The 22459-nt window shown below is 38.1% G+C and overlaps 1 protein-coding gene across 1 annotated transcript; it reads left to right on the forward strand.

Moving 5' to 3' along the window:
• Positions 1 to 4072: 4072 nt before the first annotated feature.
• On the forward strand, positions 4073 to 4730 carry LOC104249434 (probable calcium-binding protein CML18). Its single transcript, XM_070166199.1, has 2 exons — positions 4073 to 4507; positions 4647 to 4730. Exons 1-2 carry the CDS (start codon positions 4073 to 4075, stop codon positions 4728 to 4730), a joined length of 519 nt encoding a protein of 172 aa, XP_070022300.1.
• Positions 4731 to 22459: the final 17729 nt, after the last annotated feature.

Below are 22459 nucleotides of genomic sequence, written 5' to 3' on the forward strand. Positions count from 1 at the left end.
ACATCCCGTAAAATATCCCGTATAACATACTGGAGGACAAACATTCACACGAGAATTCAGTATAATATACTGGACAAAATTTATTACTAAATTTTGAAGGCCTCTATTTTATACACAAACATAAGAAATTTACCTGTTTTCTGCATCTCTCTAAATATTAGTATATGATCCTGGATTTTTTTGTTCGATCATATACAAATATGATGCCAGCTGCTCATAATTCTGTTCAGTTGTTCCTCTTAATAAAGATAACCCATTTTGAATAGCATGTCATGCTTTTCCATAACCAACATCTATTCCATGTGCTCTTTTCATTTCTGAAATGACAAACTTAGGCTTTACTTCAGTAGCTATGTCCCTTAAGTTGTCAATTATAGAATCTCTAATCACATTAGAAGTTGCTTGTCTTTGGTGTGATTTTTTAATATCAACCGAGCACTCATGTGTTCTCTGAAATTTAACTATTTTAAAAAGTGTTGATTGTTTAATTCTTGAACCTCAAACAGTCCAACCACACTTTTCATTAGCACATACCAAAGAATATCTTTTGTTACTTGACCTCTTAACATAAAACTCAAAGTGCTCCTTTATAGAAGCTAATCAAAAACATCTAATCATAGCATTTTTGTCTTGAAAAACTGACTCGAGTTTTACATCATCCAATGATACATTTTCCTTTAGTATTATTGATGGGGATTCTTTTGCCTTTCCTTTTGCTTTCCTTTTCTTCCTTCAATAGTGTCTAGTGATTCAATCTCTTGATATTCCACAGGAATTACAATTTCATTTTGCATTGTAATGTCATAAATTGACATCTCCTGCTCTTCTGCTACTTCCGATATCAACATTACTTGCTCTTCCGGAACATATGTGTTTCTGTGCAATAATTGATGATTGTCAATTTCCATTATTGCACTACCTTCTGGTTGTTGATCTGGCATTTCTGATATTTCAACAACAAATTTGGAACCTTTATAGTATGGATTATTTTTTAAAAGCATCATACACAAGCTAAGATCTTCATCTTTTGTCACTTGTATTCCCTTAGCAGTACCTAGGTTGATATTAAGCCATACTTTTGCTTCAAACTTGTTGTTGTTGAACTCCATAACTTCAAAAAATTTACTCATGAATTCTTCAAACGAAGTCCCATCATTTATAAGGAGAAGCTTTGTTTTATGATCTAAGTACTTGAAATCTACAGTCCATTTGCCATCGAATGCGATAAGCAAGAAATTTGTATGCATCCTGTATTTAATGAAACCAAATAATAAGCTGGAGTTATAATTCGAGAAAAGTATAGTAGATACAAATTAGAAACTGCCTTACCTATCTCTATTACAATATACTGGCCTATATAGATTTATAACTAGATTTTCCAGTATAATTATCAGTAAGCAACTAAAATAAGAAATACAACAATAGTTAAATCAACAAACTTTGGGTAAAATATCTTTTTTGTGAACATCCTGTATAAAATACTGGACATTATAATTCCGTATGGTACATCTCCAACAAAATATACAGGAACCCAAATAATTAGATATTTAGATGTTATACTGTTAAAAAATATAACTCCAGTATAATAAGCTGGAAATAGTTGAGTTTTTCATATAAATTAAGCAAATTTTAGCTTATTATAATGGAGTTACTGGAGTCACACAAACTTCCAGTATAATATACTGGAAGTATCTAAGTTTTACATATTAATTTAGAAAAGTCCAGCAAATTATACTGGCGTTATGTTCTGAAGCATTCTATATTATTTATAGGTGTTTTGAACAATGTAGATTTTATTAGTTACGATTTAAATTACAGAAAAGAAGATATTTAATACAATTTAGCACAGATTAATGCATTCAGAAAATTAGACAATAACACAGATTAAAGCATTAATTGAGAGAGTTAAATCAACAAACTTTGTGTAAAAAATCTGGTTTGTGAACATCCTGTATAAAATACTGGACATTATAATTCCGCAATGAACATCTCTAACAAAATATACAGGAACCCAAATAATTAGATATATAGAAGTTATAATGTTAAAAAATATAACTCCAAGATCATAAGCTGGAAATAATTGAGTTTTTCATATATATTAAGCAAATTCTAGTTTATTATACTGTTGTTACTGCAGTCAAAACATACTTCCAGTATATTATACTGGAAATGTCTAAGTTTTACATATTAATTTAGAAAAGTCCAGCTAATTATACTGGCGTTATGTTCTGAAGGATTTTGTATTATTTTTTGTGGTTTTGAACAATGCAGATTTTAATAGTTACGATCTAAATTACAGAAAAGAAGATATTTAATACAATTAAGCACAGATTAACGCATTGAGAAAATGTGTCAAAATAACACAGATTAAAGCATTAATTGAGAGAACTTACTTCGATTTGCAGAAAATTCGAAGAATCAAAAAATTTTACTGAGAGAATTTTCTGGTTTGAATTACAAACAGAAGAATTGTAGAGAATCACAATTAAATCTGTGGTGGTAGAAGATAGATTTAATTGAGAGAGCTTACTTCGATTTTCAGTTTAAAGCGGGAAGGTTTTGCTAAAGGAGAATATAAGGTCAAGTCGCGTAAATTTAATAAACATAGTAGGGGTATTTTAGTCAACAAATTATTACCGTGCTTAATTCGCGGCTAAATATCGTTGACTTTTAATTATATGGTTAAATTTGACTGACCAGGTGTAAAACTAACCATTTATAAATTTTCCGCGACAAACTGAAACTAACTGCCGAATTAGCTAACGTGAAGTGAAAGATAAGAATCCGGATCCGTCAGCATGTGAACTGTGAAGTCCCATTATTGAGATGAAGCTAAGTCACTGTTTTTTTTCTTTTGCTTAAAATTAGGCTCACCGTGCCACCTGTCGTCGTTCAAGCATTTACTAAGATGCTCGCCTAACTGCGTTAATCGCTAATTATTCGTCACCTGTTTCCCCCCCACCTTTTGCCTTGCCTTCCATCCGATTATACTTTATATATATTTAATCATTCGGTATTATAAATATACTGATTCAACTAACGTAGATTCGTACAAATAAGCTTACGAAACAAGGTAAAGTGCCGGAAATTTAAAGACTATAAGTAGTTACATCCTTTAAGATTTACACTTCTCCTTTTCTTTAAGTCTTCTATTTTGAAAGCCTTTATCCCGCCGGAAATTCGATTGCATGATTGATTTATTTCCTTCTAGGGCTGACATTCTAAGCTTTTGAATTTTATTTTTACGCTAGTAGTTAATAAATGAATTAGTACAACTTGTTAGAATTCCTATTAATTACTCCACTAAATTTGGCACGATATAGACTTGACTAGAATAGATTGATTACAATAGATTCATAGAAGTGAGCCATAGCTTATATAGTATAGTACATGAATAAAAAAAAACTAAATAGTAGTAATTGTTTTATATGCGGCCACTTTCTTAAACAAAAGTTGTATCCACTCGAAAACAAATGTTTTATTTTCCTTTTTGGATACTTATTTGCTTTATGTGATATAGGATAAAAGTATCCAAAAAATAATTTACTCAAAATTTCAAAAATAATCAATAATATGATATCAATATTCTCCATACAAGAAAATAAGTAATAGCAATACTTTATAATAGTGCAAACTATATTTTGATAGAATATTATTTTAAATTTTTTATTTAAACATGAATTAAAGAAACTAACAAATATTAAATTAAATAATTCAAATTTTTTACTCCAACTTTAAATTAGTTTTCAACATTTGACATTCTTCGGAGAACAAAAATAACTTTTAGTTTCAAATATTTTTAGGTTCTCTATTAAAATAGGAATAAAAAAAATACTTGAAATTTACTACTCCATTTGGAAGTCCTCCATTTATTATTGTTAAGAAGCATGGGAGCGTTCGTACTGGATCCTGCCTCAACAACTAAAAGCGGCCTGAACTTCACGCGAAATTCCGCGTGACAGACAATTATATCCCACTCTTGCGCGTTAAACCGCGTGATCCTCTCGTATATATTCCCAGCAACTAACTCACAACTGAAAAAATCTCTTCCCCTTCCCTTTCCTGCTCCGTTATGGCCAAAACTCCGACCGATTCCAAAGAGCCGGCAGTTTCAACGGCGGAGATGGACGAAGTCGCGAAGGTATTCCGGAAGTTCGACACCAATGGCGACGGGAAAATCTCTCTGTCTGAGCTTGGCGCGATTCTGAATGCGCTTGGCAGTACGACATCGCCGGATGAAGTAAAGCGAATAATGTTGGAAGTTGACACTGATGGCGATGGTTTTATTGACTTGAAAGAGTTCGCAGCTTTTCACTGTCCTGGAGGAGAAACGAACGGTGATGATAGCAAGGAGCTTCGGGAGGCTTTTGACTTGTACGATAAGGACAAAAATGGCAAGATCACGGCGGCTGAATTGCATTCTGTTATGAAAAGCCTAGGAGAGAAGTGCTCGCTTAAGGATTGCCGGCGTATGATCAGCTCCGTCGACGTTGACGGCGATGGATGTGTTAACTTCGAGGAGTTTAAGAAGATGATGAGTAGGACTTGACTTTTCGATTATAAATCAACGGTAGGTTTTTTAATTGGAACCGATTTCAGAACTTTGTAGATACTCTGCCTGCTTCTCTATTGCTCTTGTTTGACAGATTTCTATTGTGCGTTTTTGCTGTCAATCAACTTTAACTGTAGTTAGTTCTCGAGAAATTCGGAAGCAGCAAAAACTTCTATGATATTGGACTATTAGGAATATATTTGCAGAAACTGTCTGTTAAGATCCAATTTGATTACTATAATTCAAAAAAGGAAAAAATAATACTTCAAAAATTAAATTTCATGATTTCAATTGTGTACTTGGGACTTTTACTATTAAGTCACGCGCAATCCATCTCACTTATTGCTCACCTCCTCTTGATTGGTTTTTATTGCTTTGTATTAATTGGTTGATACTTTTGGAGTGCCGCTGAAGAAATTTGTGGCTTACGAATATGCAAAGTTATTGAGAAGTGCCAAAAACCACACGGAATCGTAATCGTGTTGATAGGGCAACGCGCTAGTAGACTAGTAGTATGTACTCTGTCACTATCGGTTTTCCTCTCCGAAACGCCGTTTTTCATTAATTAAAGGCGGCTGGCATATAATATTATTACTTCCGCTTGTTTGACACTTTTTGTCATTTTTAGTCCGTTTTCAGAGAAAATTAACTATGGAATTTTAAAAAAGTACCCTCATAAATTTAAATTTAGTTTATTTTTAATGTGGTTAGATACCCTAAACACAAAAACAAATTGTTTAGTATAAGAGTACTCTTACTCTTTTATGTATAATTTAGTTTATGGGTGGTGATTTTGCTAGTGGAAAAATATTTCCCGCAATACATGGTAATTATGACTTTTGAATTCCTGCTGGTCCAAATCTTGTGAGGCATTTTGAATATCCCGTGGCATTGAATAGCCGCTGATATCTGAGCAACATGTGTTTACTGTCGCGTAGTATGAATTGAAGCATAAAAAGTGTCTTTTAGGAGTATTCTTTTTCTCTAATTTACTTTTTTGTGGTCAAACAGCATTGAGTGGTGAAGCCGGTTATCTTATGAACCCGAACTAACGTTATCATTATTTCTGTTGCCCTTTCTGCGGTCGCAAAGTTTGACACTTTGAAGGTTAAGACTAAACGACATTGCGCAAAACACAATAAAAAATTAATATTCGCTAGCCAAAATAGTATAGATAAATTATTATTGGATTATCCTCACTTTAGTCTATTCTATTAGGTTCTTCTTTACTGCTTATGCTGATTTTGCATAAGTAGCCGCTTTTCATGTCCCTTTGTATTTATGCGGTGACAGCTGATTTGCACAAATGGAATACTGAAATGGACTAATATGATTATTGTAATGAAGAAAATACCAAGATGTCTTGTTTTTTTTTTTGATTTAATATCATTTCGCAAAGAGCAAAATCAAAACAGAAAATGAGTTGGAGTTTTAATGTCGGAAGTTCATTGGTTGAGCTTGTTTGGGGCTGAATCCGGGTTTGTTTGAGTTTTGCGGTTCCAAGTTGAGGTCCTTCTACGGTTTGTCACATTTATGAGTTCAAAATAGTGAAACGATAAATTTTTCGGCTATATTGAGGTCAACTCTTTCATTTTCTATTTGTTTTATTCGAGCTTAGTGCTAATTATTTGTTTGGTGATGCGATCCCGTTGTTTCCGTAATTATTCTCCGTAATTTTGAATTTGCTCGCTCGATTATCTGCTCGCGTTTACTCGAATTGGTTATAGCTGAACATGATTTTGTCATAGTATAGAAATTGGGTTGCTATTCATCAACTGAATTACGTCAGATTAGATTAAAGGGGCTCGGGTGTGCATTTTATGTGACCCGACTCCAATTTCCAACAAGGTTAAATAAAACGTATCGTGAACCGCGGGTGCATTTCATGTAGCGCGGCTTACGATGTGTTTTAAATAACCTTGAATTTTCATAAAAATATTAAAAGCGGTTAAAAGAGTTAAAAATGCACGTAGGTTTAAAACATGTGATTAATTAGATAATTAGGCCAATATTAACAGTTGAGCGACCGTGCAAAAATCATGGAACCCTGGAATGCCTAACACATTCTCCCGGGTAAATAGAATTTCTTGCCCGGATTTCTGTGTTCGCGGACTGTAATACAGAGTCAATCTTTCCTCGATTCGGGATTTAAAATCGGTGATTTGGGACACCATAAATTATCCCAAGTGGCGACTCTGAATTTTAAATAAGATAATCCCGTTTCGATTGTCACTTAAATTGGAAAAAACTCCCTTTATACCCTTCCGGGGTATAGAAAAAGAAGGTGTGACAGCTCTGGCGACTCTGCTGGGGACAAGAACCCAGAATCTCTAGTTCAGGGTTCAGAATTCGAGCTTAGAATATCTGTTATAGTTGGCTTTATTTATTATATGATTTTTATATGTTTGAGTCTAATGTGCTAATTGCCGCTTTTTACAGCTTTAATATTATTTGGACTGTATATAAACTGCTACGAAATCCTCCTCTCTCTGAGTCTTCTAAATCATCTAGGAAGTGTGCACTTCGTGTGACTTCTTTTCTGTTAGAGCCATATTCCAATTTTAGAACGAGGTTCGAACAAGTTACAAAGCCAGTGAAGCTTCTGTATTCCCGGTACGCTGCCCCCCTCGGCTCGAGCTATCCGCTCGGGTGAGCCAGGTCTAGAACAAATAAACCCAGAGTTTTAAACCTAGAATAACATAGCCTCATGCCGGATCCCTAGTAGGAACGTTTGTTGAATCATGTGCATTTGACTTAGGGGACTCAATACAGGGGTTGGGCCCGTCTAAGACAGGTGTACCCAAAATAACAGACCATCTTGATGCATCCTATGTGCTACATGTTGCATTTCTTCAAGGGTAAAAGGGTCATTTGTAGACCAATGATAGTTGAGGGCAAATGAAAAAAGAAAAAAAGAGAAAAAAAGAGAAAAAAACGAGGGTGAAGTGTGAAAATAAAGCAAGTAGGGCCCAATTATTTTTTTTGTCACATTTTTGTTAAGAAAAAAATATATGAAGAATTCACAAAAAAGGATTTTGCACTTTTTCACCATTTTTCGAAAATCAAAAAATCAAAAAAAAGGGGGAAAAAATCCAAAAAGAGTTTACATGTTTCATCATTTTTCAAAAAATACAAAAAATATATTTTTTCTCTAAATTAGTTGTTTTTTTATTCTCGCCCATATCCAACCTGCCCGAACTACGCATACCTGATTCTCGTCTTTCGGGGCGTGATACGTATGCAACCCACATAGGGTCCGGTCTTCGTAGTAAATCTTAGGTTCTTGGCTTTGCAGGATCTTAGCCAAATTTTGCACTTCTAGCCATCTTTAGACCGCATAAGCCATTTTGCAAAAATAGCCTCAATCATGATGTTGTCCAACAGAAAATGTTATAGTCTCACATAGTGTTCTAGGTCTTTAACATTATTTGGTCTTAATTTCCTCATACAAGTGTGGGTTTACTTACCGGAGTTTGAGCATGAAGACGCCCCAGGACCATCCAGTCAGGATCACTCATTCAGGAGTTTGCTTGAAGAGATTTTCTTTATGTTTTTAGTCTGTTATTTTTTTACGTCATCTTTTACCTTCTAGTTTTGTACAGTAATGTCGAGTCTTTAGGTGATGTTAGAGTTTGTCATAGTCTAGTTAAGTTTGCCGAGTCTTTTGTTATTGTATTTTTTATTTTGTATTTGGAAATGTGTTACAAGTCAAAAATCCAAAAAAAAAAGAGAAAAAAAAAGAAATTTTGCACTTTTATATTTTCGTTAGAAGTCTTCTTTAGAATACTAATTCACGGAATAAAAAAAATTCATTTGAGGTGGTTTTTCCTTTAGGAAATTAATATCTAGAACTTAAAATAATTTTTTTTTATATTTTCTTTAGTATATTAGGACTAAAAATTCAAAAAAAAGAGAATTTTCTTTTAGTATCTCTTTAAAAGTTTTTTTTAAGATATTAATTCCAAAAATCTAAAAAGATTTTCTTTTGAGGTCCTTCTTTGGGAAATTAATGAAAAATGAATAGAAAAAAATATTCTTTTTATTTTTACTATAACTTCAGGACATTGTACATAGAAGAAATCTTTTTTATCTTTTTCATTTCTTATTTTTCTTCAGGATGTCAAACGAAAACTCAACATATTTTTCTTTGGTTCATTCATTGTATTTTCTTCCTAAAAAAAAGAATCAAAAATATTTTTCTTTTCTAGGTTGTTTTCCTTAATAATTTATCATAGAATATCTGTTTAAAAAAAAAAGTAAATATATGCTCGTTAAGCTTGAGTTTAGAATAAGTTATAGAACATTAAGTCTAGAAAATTCAAAAAAAAGGATTTGCTTCTTTTATTTCTCTTTTTTCGTCAGAGTAGTCATTAAGGTAAAAAAGATAAGGAAAAAAAGGGAAAAAAAATGAGAACGTTAGTTTGTTTACTTTATTTCCGTTCTTCCCGAACTATGCAAAGATCGGATTCATGCGGCGTCATGATACGTATAGGGTTCGATCGAATCATTTTTTTCTCTAAAAAAAAGAAAAGAAAAAAAAAAGATGAAGTTATGGGATGTGAGAAATGAGAGGAAAGAAAAGAGTGATAATTAGAAAAAAAAATAGGAAGAAAAATGAGTAAGCAAGTGCTAGAAAAGGAAAGAAAAGAGAAGATTGAAATGAACAAATTGGGATGATGCCAAGTGACCTTGTGACCCTCAAAGTCATTCTTGAACCGTTAATTGTTGCTAGGTGCATTGCACGTAATGTGATATTTTTAGTTGTTAAATGCCCTAACGCTAACATGATGACTTCATTTTGTTCCTCTTTGTTATCCTCATTATAGCAGAAGGGTGGTTGGTTTGTGGTTCTTAAGGTAACTCATCCATACAACACAAGGTCAAAGAGCAAGGTAGTCATGACTAGCAAAGACCTGGACACAAGAGTTGTTGACCCATCGAGGGAGTTTGTGGAGTCCGAGTCTGAATTGAAAGAGGAGGTCCAAGGGTTGAAACGACAAATGGCAGAAATGTATCAGTCTTGGATCAGGGGGTATCCTCCACCTTCATTCCCTGTTAACTACACTGAAAACCCTGCAACTATCCCACCACTACCACAAATCCAGATTCCCATTGCTGCTGATATCTCCCCACAACCTTTTCACACTTTACCCCCCAAAACCACCTCATATCCCGCTCCTTTGGCCACTCATGATCTTGTAGCTCTTTCTCCAGCTACTTTTCCTCGATCCTCTAACGAGATTGTATTCAAAATCCCCGATGCCCAACGCTGTGCTCCAGAACCAATTTTCAAGGCCTCGGGTCCGTACTCTTACGCTCCTCATTTTAAGCCTCCCGGTGTGACTGCAAATCCTGCTAAGATAATGGAGAAAGATGAGCTATCCAGAAAGCTGAAAGGGTCTAAAATGCCAAAGCTTAATTTATATGATGGGCGTGGAGATCCAGTAGCCCATCTGAGGGGTTACTGCAGTGAAATGAGAAGTGTTGGCGGGAAAGATGATTTGTTGATGGCGTATTTCAGTGAGAGCTTGACTGGGGAAACTTTGGAATGGTATACTCGTCAAGATGTCAATAAGTGGCATGCATGGGATGACATGGCTCAAGATTTTGTACAACACTTTCAGTACAATATAGATATTGTCCCAGACCGCTCCTCGCTATCTCAGATGGAAAAGAAACCCAAGAAAGGCTTTAGGGAGTTTTGGTTCAGATGGAACGAACAAGTTGCTCGGGTCAGTTCTCCAATTAGTAGAAAAGATGTTGAGCCCCGCCAACGACAGGATCCAGTGGGCATTCCTGCTAAACGCTTTCAGTCTCAATTTCGACCTCATAAATATCTCGTACTCCAGATAATCCTCACCAATGCTACTTTCCTCTACAAAATCCCCAAGGTCATACCTTGCCTTCCCAAAATTCTATCTACAATGCACCACCATATGCTCCACACCCACGAGACCCGTGACGGCCTGCACCACCTCTACAAATATCTTACCCGCCTCCTCAAGCATATCAACCACCCACCCGAAAGAGGTTCCAACCCAGGCCAGAGTACAAAATGAGAAGGCAGTAACAAAGAAAAAAGTCTTTCACTCCTATTGGAGAATCATATGCCAATTTGTTCCAAAGGCTGAGGCAATTGGACATGTTGAAGCCGATTCAGATAAAAATGCCAAACCCTCTTCCAAAGAATTTTGATTTTTCTCAAAGGTGCGCATATTGCTCTAATGCCCCGGGGCATGGCATAGAAAAGTGTTGGCATCTGAAAGGAGCAGTCCAGAAGCTTATTGATGTAGGTGACATTACTTGCAAAATCCAAATGCAACAGATACTAGCCAAAATCCATTGCCTGTTCATAATGAGACACATATGGTGGACATGATTTGTGTGGAAAAGGAATATGAGAACTCTTCTGAGATCCTCGGAGGGCCACTTGCCACAAAGCTTTAAGCGCTATCACTCTTGGTTCTGGAAGTTGATCCTAAGGACGAGCCGGCCAAAGGGACCCAAAAGCAATTTGCTAAGGACAATGCGATGAAGACTTGTGAAGGTTCTAGTAATGTTGATGCGGAACGCAGTGGCTAGGATGTCAAGCTTGGTGATTAGAAAGATGCTCCTTTCTTGGCTAGCCCGGGGAGGAGTCTTGGTGGTTCATTTTGTTGTCATTTCTGTCGTCCGGGTTATTTCAGGGTTGTAATCCGGATATTGTCTTGTGACTCAAACCCTTCTATCCTTTTACTTTGACTAGTTACTTTAGTCGTAGTAACTCATTTAGTGTTATCTAGGTTTATTCCAGTGTTATATCCCTAGTTTATTTTGCTGGTATTATTGTTCAAACCCTTTCACCGTCTGTCTAATGCAATTTTCTGTTTTCTGTTATTTCTAGTCATTTTTGTTTAGCTCTCTTTTCTTTTTAGAGTTCTTTTCATGCTGGCTCTAGTGACATGACATGCATGCATAATTCTAGGCCTGGTCTTAAAAGTTAGTTTAATCATGAAGCAATAAAATAATTTTGAAGATGATAGGGACACTTGAGAGAAATAAGTACAGATTTGGACATTTTGAGATCATTTGAAGCCCGAACCAAGTGAAACTGGGGCACATAGTTTGGGAAGTTAATGGGACGACAAGAATTTTTTACAAAAGAGTGTGTCCCAACAATTTGAAGCAAGCAACTTTGAGTTCAAATGCATCTCAAGTTACAAAAATAAAGTCAAGGAAGTTTTCTCCAAATTGACGGAGGATATCCATTGTGAAAAGGGAATCACCCAATGAGAGTTCTGTATTTGACAAGGCGCTAAAGAAAAGTGGAAGGCATATCAGTAATATCAATGCCGAAGCCGCAAAAGAAATATTGTGCATGATCTTCAATTTTCATTTCAAGTTGCATGTGTTGTACTTGACATTTTTAAGGATTGGGAGGCCCTCTTTCAGCTACCCAAACACTTATATCATTTGATATCCTTTTGAGCACGTACTAATTTCTTTGACCTCCCCTCTTTTGGAATCAAGTTAGAGTCATGCGAAAAAAGAAAAAAAAAGAAGAAGGAAAAAAGAAAGAAAAAAAAGAAAAAGAAAAGAAAAAGAAAAATAGTAACAAAAAGTAGTCTTGTGAACTACGTTCGACTTGATTCTTGTCACCACAAGATACGTAGGCAGCCTCACGGTTCGGTCGCACCAAATAAAATATTTTATGATCCCACAAAGTCTAGAGTGGGCAGAAATTCCATCTCAAAAAGAAAAGAATCAAATTCCCTTGTTTTAGAAATTGGGGCAAAAGTTTTAGATTGGATTCCAAAAGTTGTAAATAAATTAACCCTTTGTCTTAGTTTTAATTTGAGCCTTCATGCCTTTTTTTTTCTTTCTAACCCTGTCCAAAAGCCACATTACAGTCCAAAAAAGACCTCCCAGATGATCTTTGAGAGTGCCGAGCTAGACATGCCAGGAACATATGGTGTTTTTACCATGGTTGATGCCTTGCCATATGCAGAGTCAAAGGAAATAAGAAGGAAAGAACAAAAAGAGAGAGTCTTATTGGTGAAAACCTGCACAGGCACCGTAAGGCGATGGAAAGCTGAGAGAAATTAAAAATGAGAGTCTTACTGGTGAAAACCTGCACAAGCACCATAAGACGACAGTAAGTTGAGAGAAAGAACAAAATAAGAGAGGCTTGATGGTAAAAAACCTTCGGGCACTACAAGTCGAATAAGGATCGTGAATCAGATTGGATAATCGGAGCATTGAAGCCCAGTTTCATACTTTAGGGGGTATAACAAGAGTTGAACATTAGACTTGCTTAACAGATTAGGCCAATTAATCCAAAGGTGCATGTTATGATCATTATAGTGGTATCTACATCTAATAAGTTTCTACTTTGTAGTTTTCTTGTTAGGAATTATCTCTTTCCATTGTCCTTTACTCTATTCCTTTTGTCTTGTTTACTTCCTCTTCCTGAGTCTGTTTGATAAGAACAAGTGAAAAATGACCTCAAAATTTTCCATCAGCTTTCCAATTGCACAAAACGGGATCTGGCTAGCACATCAAAATGGCATAAGTCATGAAAGAACAACATGCATACTGAGTTGGTAACAGTCAACGTGCTTTGGGATTCATGTGATATACAAAGGTTCGGTATATGTCAATTCATGAACAATGCAACAGATAGAGGGTGCTGAGTTTGAATAGATCAAAGGTATTTTCTAAGATAAGGTTGACTGAGAAAGTGGTTAACCAATAACAAGCAAGGTCTTCCAGGTGGAAATCAAAGTTATCATGGCAAGTAAAGGAGCCATAGATCTCAAGGCCAAGGCCAATGGCATACGTAGGAAAGAATAGTACACGCACTGAGTTGGTAATAATCAACGTGCTTTGGGATTCATGTGGAATACAAAGGTTTGGTAAACGTTAATTCATGACCAAAATGCAACAGATAGAGGATGTTGGGTTTGAGCGAATCAGAGGTATTTTTTGTGAAAAGGGTGGCAGAGAAAGTGGTTAGTCAATAAACAAGCAAGGTCTTTCGAGTTGAAATCAAAGTTATCATGGGAAGTGAAAGAGCAATATCCCTCAAAGTTAAGGCCACAAACCAACCACCATATTTATAAACTCACAAGTTTTCTTTGTTTGAAACAGGGACGAAAATTGTGTCCAGATCAAAGCTTGGAAGTTTGAATTTTTTTCAAGTGTCGTGCCCAAATTTTGTCATCACAAAGGCAGTTTGAGAAGGGGAAAGAAAAATTTGTTCGATCTACAGGAACATTCCATGAGAAAAAGCATGGTTCAGGGGCAAGGAATTTTATTCGTTCTGCAGAGATCCTCCAGGAAGAAAGCATGGCTCAGGTAAGTTCATTCTCGGCTTTTCAGGACCCTCCTAGATAATGAGATTTAATTTAAAGTTCTTAGGACCCTCCTGGATAATGGGCTTTAGTTAAATTTTAAGACCTTCATAGTTAACAAGATTTAGTGTAAGTTCTACCTTTAGGAAACATAGTTTAGCGTTAAAGTTTTTACTCTTAAGATGAGATTTAATTTGAAATTTTTAGGGCTCTCCTGGATAATGGGATTTAATTTCTTTAAAGAAGAAAAGGGGCGGGCGGGGGGGGCGGTTCTCAAGACCCTCCTGGATAATGGGACCTAGTTAAATTTCAAGACCTTCATAGATAATAAGATTTAGCGTAAGTTCTACTTTGGGGAAGTACAATCTAGCATTTAAAGTATTTCACTTTTGAGACGAGACTTGGTTTGAAATTTTCAGGATAAGGGAATTTAGCTTAGAATTTATTTTGATAACAAGAATCGGTTAACACTCACAGATGTTCCCAATATCAAACTGGGGCAGAAACATTTCTTTTCTTTTGTTTGTTTTGTTATAATCAGGCGCCCATCTTGTCACGACCCAAATTGAAGGGCCATGACTAGCACCCGACCACACTTGCCGAGCACCAACGTACATTTCATCTAACCTTCATTATTATCTTTTAAGGCTAAAGAGATCAATATAAATGGTAGACCTAGATCATGGACAACCAGCAATAAAATATGATGGCATGAATATACATAGCAGGGGATGACCAGACAATCAAGAAACTACATATAAGGTATGAGCTACCACGCTACTATGAAAGACTATACAACAAAAACTAGCCTACAAGGCATACCAAACTATACATGAGCCGACACCTGTCTATGAGCCTCTAAAAGAACATAAGTGTTGCAACATAGCCGGAACAGGGCCCCGACATACCCATAATGTCTATAACAAAAATTGCATACCAAGACCAAGGCAAGTCCGGAGAAGGGATCTCGCCAATCACCGCTGATCTACTGTGGTGGGGGAGCTGTACCTGCCTGTCTATCAGGACCTGCAGCACGACATGCAGCGTCCACAAATAAAAGGACGTCAGTACGAATAAAGTACTGAGTATGTAAGGCAAGGAACCATAAATACGATCAGTAATGTAAGCAAGGATAGAGAATATACAACTTGTAACATCTTAGTACCTCTGAGGGCTACTTACATGAAATGCATGATACATATGTATAAATACATAAACCTTTAAAGCATTCGCCTCTGTGGGCATCATCATCATCATATCGTACCCGGCCATAATAGGCTCGGTAGAATCGTACCCGGCCACGTGGAGCTCGGTAAAACCCAACTGATCAGTGGTTGCACAATAGGTGCCGTACCCGGCCAACTATAGCGTGGCTCGGTAGAGTAAAATAGATACATATATATAATGCATGCTCGACTCATGGAATCACATTCTAAACCTTTCGGAGTGACGTAAGGTCGGTATCCTCTGTACACGTTATTAGGACTAAGTCTTCACTATGAACCTTATAAGATTCAGGAAGTATGAACAACATTGATAACATAAGAATAAGAGAAGCAACATTAACATCAATCGTTCCATAAGAGGGAAAACAATGTAAGTACTGCTAGCTTCTAAGAGTAGAGTATCTTTGGAAGCTCGTTCATTACATTATGTACAATCGGAGTCGTGCAAAAGAAGGAAAGGGATAGCCTCACATACCTTGTATATACTGCCCCAATCTCAAGCTATGCAATTGTCAAAACTCCTTAGTCTACAATAAGAGAAACGATACTATCGTTATCATTTAAGCGTCATAACTATTATGTATCGACCACAACCTATTTTACGATGAAACGGACAGCACCTCCCCTATATATATGACCTCACACCATTCAAAACAATCACCAAACAGCCCAAACAACATCAATAATAAACATATTGAGCCTCCCAAAATAGTCCACACACAGCCTAATCACTCCATACATACGACGACCACCGTAGTCGTGTCAAACAACCTGGAAATGTTACGAATAACTATCAGCCCATAAACCTACATATATATGGTGTTTCTCCACACCCTTCCTCCTCCAAAACTCCACAAGATAGTAGTAAAATACGCAGCCCAACAACAACGCAAAACAGTCCACAAAACAATAACACTACTACCAAACCTTTCGATATATATCTCACAAGTTCTAGCTTCAATGGCTTAGCCGCAACTTGGATAATCTTAAATACATATAGAGTAAGAGGTTCCTTACCTTTATACAGAAAGAACAACTCCAATTTGACCTTAAATTTCCAAGAAATATCCCTCCAATGCTGCCACAACAACAAAAAAATGAAACTAGCGATCAATTAGTGTTTTTCGGCACTAGAATCACTTTAGAAGGCTTGAAATCACCTAGGATTAATATTAAGAACATTAGGGAGTATTTACAGAACATATACCCTTTAAAACAACCTCCCACACGAGTTGGAACGACACAAAAATGAGCAACAACAAGAAGAACAAGAGACTTACTAGCGCCACGGAATTCCCGACACTTGATTTGTGTTGTTTGCCCTTTTTTGGGTCTTGAATCTTGAGAGAACCTTGAGAGGATGTTCCTAGGGTTCTAAGTTCTGAAAATAGTGAAAAGAAATGACTAAAAACGGGTTGTGGTCATCCTATATAAGTCCAAATATCTTAAACCGACTTAGTGGGCCCCATAGAGAGGTGCTTGGCGCAGTCTCGCGAAAACGCGAATATCTCTCTACTCCGAGATCGTATCGATGAACGGTTTAATGCGTTGGAAACTAGACTCATAGATATTTAATTTTGTGGGTAGATCACCCCGTAATTCCTTGTAAATTATGAGAAAAGATTAGAAACATTTGACCTAATGTTTAAGTAAAATTATGAACCTAAGTTGCGACAACTTTTGTCGACTTTTGTTTCATAACTCGTTTGACTTCAAGACTTATGATACGGATATTATATGATTAAAATACCTTAATAAATGACCTATTGAGTGTATTAAGCACCGCTAGATTACCTGAAAATACGAGTTACAACATCCTTGATTCGTTTAACTTCTAATATTGGTTAATCACCCTTATACACTCTTGTATCACTTAAGACCAATAGGATTGACTTCTTATCATCTCAAAGATAATTCCTTCTTGGATTTATGTTAACTAATATATGGCATGAACTAACACATGTGGATATGGGTTGTAACACCCTCCCCCCTTAGGAACATTCGTCCTCGAATGTAAGGGTTTATGGGGAGTTTAAATCATCGTGGATTCCAATGGAAATTTCCGATCAATTTTCCCCTATAAAATGGTCACTAGCAAAACTTGCAAGTAATTAAGCCCAACATATGGTTTCACAAGTCTACACAAAGCATTATGCGTATTTACATTATCTACATATCACCATTTTGTATTAAGGAGGAGTATTCTCAAATTATTGCTTACCTCATAGAGCCGTTTCTTCTTCCAATGTATCCTGTCTTCCACCAGCATCCTTGTTATCTTCATTCTGGAATAAGTAAGGGTATTTTGACTTCATCTCCTTTTCTGCTTCCCATGTCATTTCTTCCATATTTTTGTTCCTCCACAATACTTTGACGGAAGCTACATCTTTTGTTCTCAGCTTGCGGACTTGCCGATCTAATATCGCCACTGGCACTTCTTCATATGATAGGTCCTCTGTAACTTGTACATCTTTGATAGGGACGACTCGAGAAGGGTCTCCAATACATTTTCTCAACATAGATACATGGAATACCGGGTGGACAAATTCCAATTCGGATGGCAATTCTAACTCATAAGCAACCTGTCCAATCCGTCGAAGAATTTTATACGGCCCGATATACCTTGGACTCAGCTTACCTTTCTTCCCAAAACGCATAATACCCTTCATTGGTGAGATCCTCAGGAAAACCCAATCACCAACCTCAAACTCTAGATCACGACGTCGGACATCAGAATAAGATTTTTGCCTGCTTTGTGCCGTCCTCAATCGCTCTTGTATCACTTTCACCTTCTCAATAGCTTGGTGAATCAAATCTGGCCCATATAATTCTGTTTCACCGACTTCGAACCATCCAACTGGTGATCTACATCTCCTCCCGTATAGTGCCTCGTATGGGGCCATTTTAATACTGGAATGGTAGCTATTGTTATAGGCGAATTCTATGAGTGGAAGATGATCATCCCAATTCCCCTTAAAATCTAGAACACATGCTCGTAGCATATCTTCCAGTGTCTGAATGGTACGTTCAGCCTGTCCGTCAGTCTGCGGATGAAATGCAGTGCTGAGATTTACCTGTGTGCCTAAACCCTTCTGGAAAGACCTCCAAAAGTTAGCCGTAAATTGAGCTCCTCGATCTGATATAATAGATATGGGCACACCATGAAGCCTAACAATCTCCTTGATATACAACTTTGCATAATCTTCAGCCGCGTAAGTTGTCTTCACTGGCAGAAAATGGGCACATTTTGTAAGTCGATCAATTATCACCCAGATAGAGTCAAACTTATGATAAGAGCGAGGTAATCCAATAATGAAGTCCATATTAATCACCTCCCACTTCCAGGTCGGAATCTCTATATTTTGAAGCAATCCACCGGGTTTCTGATGTTCTATCTTTACTTGTTGACAATTGGGACACTGGGCTACAAATTCAGCAATAGACTTCTTCATATTATCCCACCAATACTGCTCCTTGACATCATGATACATCTTTGTCGAGCCGGGATGGATGGAATATCGGGATTGATGAATCTCATTCATAATCTTCTCTCGCAACCCTGCCACATTAGGCACACACAATCGGCTCTGGTATCTCAGTGCCCCATCTTTTCCGATCCTAAAAGCCATACTTTTACACTGTTGAATGCTTTCTCTTAATCGTACTAAGATAGGATCTTCATATTGTCGTGCTTTTACCTCGGCTACCAAAGATGATTCTGATGTATTCTGTACAGTAACACCTCCGTCATCAGAGTCTAACAATCTGATTCTCATATTGGCTAGCTGATGAATCTCTTTAATCAACCCCCATCTACCTGCCTCAATATGTACTAAGCTTCCCATTGATTTACGGCTGAGAGCGTCTGCCACAACATTGGCTTTACCGGGATGATACAATATCTCGACGTCGTAGTCTTTCAATAATTCAAGCCACCTACGCTGCCTCAAATTCAACTCTTTCTGCTTGAAGATGTATTGTAAACTCTTGTGATCTGTGTAGATGTCAACATGGACGCCGTATAAGTAGTGCCGCCATATCTTCAAAGCATATATTACTGCAGCCAATTCCAAATCATGGGTTGGATAATTCTTTTCATGCTTCTTCAATTGTCTTGATGCATAAGCAATCACATTCCCACGCTGCATCAATACGCACCCCAAACCTATACCTGAGGCATCACAATATACCACATAATCTTCTGTTCCTTCAGGAAGAGTGAGCACTGGTGCAGATGTCAATCGATTCTTCAGCTCCTGAAAACTACGTTCACAAGTGTCAGACCACTGGAATTTGGTAGCTTTTTGTGTTAACTTAGTCAATGGTGATGATATAGAGGAAAATCCTTCTACAAACCGCCTATAATATCCTGCTAGTCCTAGGAAGCTGCGGACTTCTGATGGTGTTGTAGGTCTCGGCCAATTCTTTACTGCATCGATCTTCTGAGTGTCGACACTAATACCCTCATCAGATATCACATGGCCAAGGAATGCTACTGAGTTCAGCCAGAATTCACATTTGGAGAGCTTAGCATATAACTTACGATCCTGAAGCGTCTGTAATACTATCCGCAAGTGGCCCGCGTGTTCCGCCTCCGAACGAGAATACACTAGAATGTCATCAATGAATACAATCACGAACACATCAAGATAGGGCCTGAATATAGTATTCATGAGATCCATAAAAGCTGCTGGGGCATTTGTTAGCCCGAACGACATCACCAAGAACTCAAAGTGCCCATATCTTGTCCGGAAGGCCGTCTTTGGAATATCTTTCTCCCTAACCCTTACCTGATGATACCCTGAACGTAAATCAATCTTGGAGAAATACTTGGCACCCTGGAGTTGGTCAAACAGGTCATCAATTCTTGGAAGTGGATACTTGTTCTTTATAGTAGACTTATTCAACTGTCGATAGTTGATACACATCCGTAACGACCCGTCTTTCTTCCGCACGAATAGGACTGGTGCACCCCAAGGTGAAGTGCTAGGCCTAATAAAGCCCTTATCCAGCAAGTCCTTCAACTGCACCTTCAACTCTCGCAACTCTGCCGGGGCCATTCTATATGGAGGAATAGAGATCGGTTGAGTGTCAGGTAACACATCAATGCTAAACTCAATCTCCCTTTCAGGAGGAAGGCCTGGGAGTTCATCTGGGAAAACATCTGGGAATTCGTTGACCACAGGGATTGATTGTAAAGTAGGCGGTTTCGCCTCCACATCCCTAACGCGAACGAGATGATAAATGTAACCTTTTGAGATCATTTTCCTTGCCTTAAGATAGGAAATAAACCTACCTTTCGGTGTAGCAATGTTCCCTTTCCATTCAATGACGGGTTCACCCGGAAATTGGAACCTAACCATCTTCGTACGACAGTCAACATTTGCATAGCATGAGGCCAACCAGTCCATTCCCATTATCACATCAAAATCAACCATTTCTAACTCAAATAAATTTGCCGAGGTTTGACGACTACAAATCATCACAGTGCAACCTCTATATACCCTTCTAGCAATCACAGAATCTCCTATCGGAGTAGATACCGCGAGGGGTTTACTTATCAATTCAGGTTCAATGCCAAACTTATTAGCCACAAAGGGTGTAACATATGATAATGTAGATCCCGGATCAATCAACGCATATACATCATAAGAAAACACAGATATAATACCTGTAACAACATCTGGAGACGACTCGAGATCCTGTCGACCTACTAGAGCATAGGTTCGATTTTGAGCACCACTCGAACTCGGCACTGCACCTCTACCCCTACCACGACCTGTCGACTACTGAAAACCCCGTGCTGGAGGTCGAACTGATGAGGAAGAACCAGACACAGATCCAGTCGGCTGAGCCATACCATCACCTCCTCTATTAGGACAATCCCGCATCATATGGCCAGGCTGCCCGCACGAATAGCATGCATCAGAACCTCGACGACACAGTCCAAAGTGGGCCTTGCCGCACTGATCACAATGTGGTGTTGGGGGTCTCATCTGACTAGTATCCCTGTGATGTTGCGAGCCAGATGCCCGCGAACTCTGACCTGGACCAGAATAGGATCGATCATATCGAGGCCTCTGAAACTGTGGAGGAGCACTAGCTACAGGTGGCGCCGAACTCCTCGAAAACTGTGGCCTGATGCGGCCTCTGAAGTCATCAGAATACCCTGCAAATCTCGCCCTCTTATGCTGGCCTCTATCCTGCTCCCTAACTGCCCTCTGCTGGCGCTTACGATCCTCTAGGGTCTGGGCATAAGCTTGAATACGGGAAATATCCATGCCCTCCACCAAGGAGGCTGTCGTACACTCATTTATTAGATGTGGTCCCAACCCATTCATGAACATATGCACCCTATCACTCATCTCGGCCACCATATGGGGAGCATACCTTGCCAAAGAATCAAACTGCATACTGTACTCTCGCACACTCATATTACCTTGTCTAAGGTTCAAGAACTTATCAGCTCTAGCTCGTCGTATCTCAACTGGCAAAGTAGTGACGAAGAAAGGCCTCAGAAAATTCCTTCCACACAGCTGGAGGAGGGTTCGGACCCCTGGATCTCTCCCAACTATCATACCAGAGAACCGCTAAATCCCGTAGCCGATAAGAAGCCAACTCTACTGTCTCTGTATCACTAACATGCATAACACGAAGTGTACGATGAACCTGGTCAATAAACGTCTGTGGGTCCTCCTTGGGGTCTGATCCGGTAAACACTGGAGGGTCTAAATTAATAAAATCACGAACTCTTGTACTAACTGGTTTCTCAGCAGCACCTGTATTCTGCCTCTGAGCCTGAGCAGCTACCAAGCTAGTCAATAACTGCAAAGCACTCCGCATATCCTGGTCTGGAGTGTCAGACGAAGGAACTGGAGGCGCTGGGTGCCTTCTAATATCCTCTGGAGGAGATGGAGTAGATGAGGTATGAGAGGGCATCTCACTTTGAGCCTCACTTTGTCCTGCTCTGACTTGGGGCACCTGACTGGTACCCTCTCCCGCTGCTGTATCAAGCCGCCTACTAATCGTTTGCTTCCTAGTCGAAGGCATCACTGAAAAAAAACAAGGTGAATATTAGAGACAAACACTTACGACTCAACTCTACGCACGATCTAGATTCAGGAAGAAGGTAACAACCCTAGATGTCATGTAGCCTCCTGATTATAAATGTGGCGCGCTACACATCCATAATCAAGACTCTACTAGACACGGCTCATAGACAACCCCTAGGACAGACTTGCTCTGATACCAAGTTTGTCACGACCCAAACTGAAGGGCCATGACTAGCACCCGACCACACTTGCCGAGCACCAACGTACATTTCATCTAACCTTCATTATTATCTTTTA

This window comes from Nicotiana sylvestris, chromosome 2 (assembly GCF_000393655.2).
Source record: "Nicotiana sylvestris chromosome 2, ASM39365v2, whole genome shotgun sequence".
Taxonomy (NCBI): domain Eukaryota; kingdom Viridiplantae; phylum Streptophyta; class Magnoliopsida; order Solanales; family Solanaceae; genus Nicotiana; species Nicotiana sylvestris.